The 2,500-nt window shown below is 45.2% G+C and overlaps 1 protein-coding gene across 2 annotated transcripts in view; it reads left to right on the top strand.

Moving 5' to 3' along the window:
- The window catches only part of zgc:158659 (uncharacterized protein LOC791141 homolog), a 39,485-nt gene that overhangs the window by 28,231 nt on the left and 8,754 nt on the right, over nt 1-2,500 (top strand). For both annotated transcript variants that reach the window (XM_052100860.1, XM_052100859.1), the window contains 2 exons: nt 440-610; nt 1,253-1,370. In XM_052100860.1, the coding sequence (XP_051956820.1) occupies nt 440-610; nt 1,253-1,370 (289 nt within the window). The remainder of the gene's footprint in view (nt 1-439; nt 611-1,252; nt 1,371-2,500) is intronic.

The raw sequence follows: 2,500 nt of genomic DNA, 5'->3' as shown, positions 1-2,500 counted from the left end.
CACAGCGCAGTACTCACACAAATGTCAACCAATCACAGCGCAGTACTCACACACATGTCAACCAATCACAGCGCAGTACTCACACACATATCAACCAATCACAGCGCAGTACTCACACACATATCAACCAATCACAGCGCAGTACTCACACAAATGTCAACCAATCACAGCGCAGTACTCACACACATGTCAACCAATCACAGCGCAGTACTCACACACATATCAACCAATCACAGCGCAGTACTCACACACATATCAACCAATCACAGCGCAGTACTCACACACATATCAACCAATCACAGCGCAGTACTCACACACTTATCAACCAATCACTGCGCAGTACTCATATTAACTGGTGTGTTTGTGTGTGTTTTTGTGTGTGTGTGTGTGTGTGTGTGTGTGTGTGTGTGTGTGTGTGTGTGTGTGTGTGTGTGTGTAGAATGCTCCCATATGGCTGTCTCTCTATAGGTGACTGTGTGGGCCTCATTGAGGTGGTGAAGAATTCTCACACCATCATGCAGATTCAATGTAAAGGAGGACTGAAGGGGGCGCTACAGTTCAACAGCAACACACTGCATCACTGGATCAAAGAGAAGAACAAGGGAGAGGCGTAAGTGAACACTCAACATGCATACTACACTTATATTTAAATAGAGCTGAAGTACAGTAGGAAGAGTAGTATGTAGTATGCATTCCAAACTCAGCTAAAGTCTCTCTAACGACATAAAAATTTTAATCGATAGTCAAAACATTACCAGAATAGAGCTGGGAAATTAGGAGATTAAATGCATAATAATGTGTCAATAAATATGAATATTTTCAGAAAAAGATCAAGAGTTTTTAGTTAATCATACTTTAGCATCTATGCGATTGCTTTAAAACAACAGGGGAAGCACGACTTCCCATCAATTTGCATATCCTGTAACCTTTCAGTAATTCCAATCATTATTGTCCCAGTTCAATATTTAAGGTAACAAAATTGTGCAGCAGCATACAACACTACAACATTATCTCAAAATGTTACTACTTTAATCGCTTAATGTTAAAACTTTATTTTCAGAACACGTCTATAATGAGATTATTCGTTAGTAATAAACATTTGTAGTAAATCATTTATGAATCCATTCTTACATAAATATTGCCACTGAATATAGTGGGACAATTAACGAATCTGAACGGATCAAATATTTCAGTCATTGGAAAGATTCAAGGTCAGCATTTCACACACACACACACATTCTCTCTCTCTCAGTTATGACAGAGCAATTGATTTATTCACCCGATCTTGTGCTGGATACTGTGTGGCAACATTTATCCTGGGCATCGGAGATAGACACAACAGCAACATCATGGTGAAAGAGAATGGACAGGTACACACACACACACACACACTCACACACACACTGATCTCCGCTGCTAAACCGCAGCCGGTCATGAGCACACTGCCCAAGTATGGGAATCTTCCACTCTCTCCACAACTGCCCCATCACCATGGGTGGAGTGCCCAATGGTATCTCTTAGTGGCAAGCTCCTGGTTCATCAGCAGCGCCTCCAACTCCTCCTCTGAGTGAGCAGCAATCACCAGATCGTCAGCATACATTATGTGGTTGATCAATAGGGAGCATCCCTATCGCACCCCAAGGTCTACACATAGTTTTATCCGGGCTGCTCACCATCATGAAGGTCCTTCATGATCATGAGCAGAGGGTCTGGGACTCCGAAAGCATGAAGAACAACCCAGAGCCCAGTTCTACTGATGGTATCATAGGCCTTGACCAGGACATTAAAGCACCTAAAGGACCTTTCCCGGCACACTGAGGAGCGAGATGCCCCTATAGTTGTTACAATCCATGCAGTCCCCCTTTTTAAAGAGAGGGACCACCAGGGCATCCTTCCAATCCTGCGGAACCCGTCCAGTGGTCCAGACTGTTGCTATGATGTCATGTAGTGCAGTCTGTGCACAAACGCCACCCTCCCTCAGCATTTCACTGGGGAGATCATCTCTGCCCGGTGCCTTTCCTGGTCTCAGGCTCCGGATCGCTTTCAGTACTTCCTCCAAAGATGGCTCCTCAGCCAGCCACCCACAGGGAGTGACTTCTTCCTCCAATATTTGTGGCACTGCAGCCCCAGCAGGGTCATACCCACTTTGTCCCACGTTGTTTTCCTGGCTGAGGGATTTCCCCTCCCCCAGGACCTCACAGAATGCTCAGAAAATCTGCAAGCCTGTTCCTGGGGGTCGGAGATTGGATGGTAATATGATGGTAATAGTTGTGGCACTGCAGGTTACTTTTTTATATAATTAAAGAGCGATTTGTGATCATGGGCCATTGAGGCAGACTCCATCTCCTCAGCAACCCATGACCACCACCTAACCTTGCAGTGCCTCACGGCTCTCCGAACCTCCGAGCGAAGGCTGCGGTAAACCTCCTCATTTTCCAACATGGGATGCTGTAGCCAATGAGAGTGGGCCTGTCTCTTTTTCTCAGCCAGCTTGAATACC

This window comes from Xyrauchen texanus, chromosome 31 (genome assembly GCF_025860055.1).
Source record: "Xyrauchen texanus isolate HMW12.3.18 chromosome 31, RBS_HiC_50CHRs, whole genome shotgun sequence".
Taxonomy (NCBI): Eukaryota; Metazoa; Chordata; class Actinopteri; order Cypriniformes; family Catostomidae; genus Xyrauchen; species Xyrauchen texanus.
This window is presented reverse-complemented; position numbering and strand designations above follow the sequence as displayed.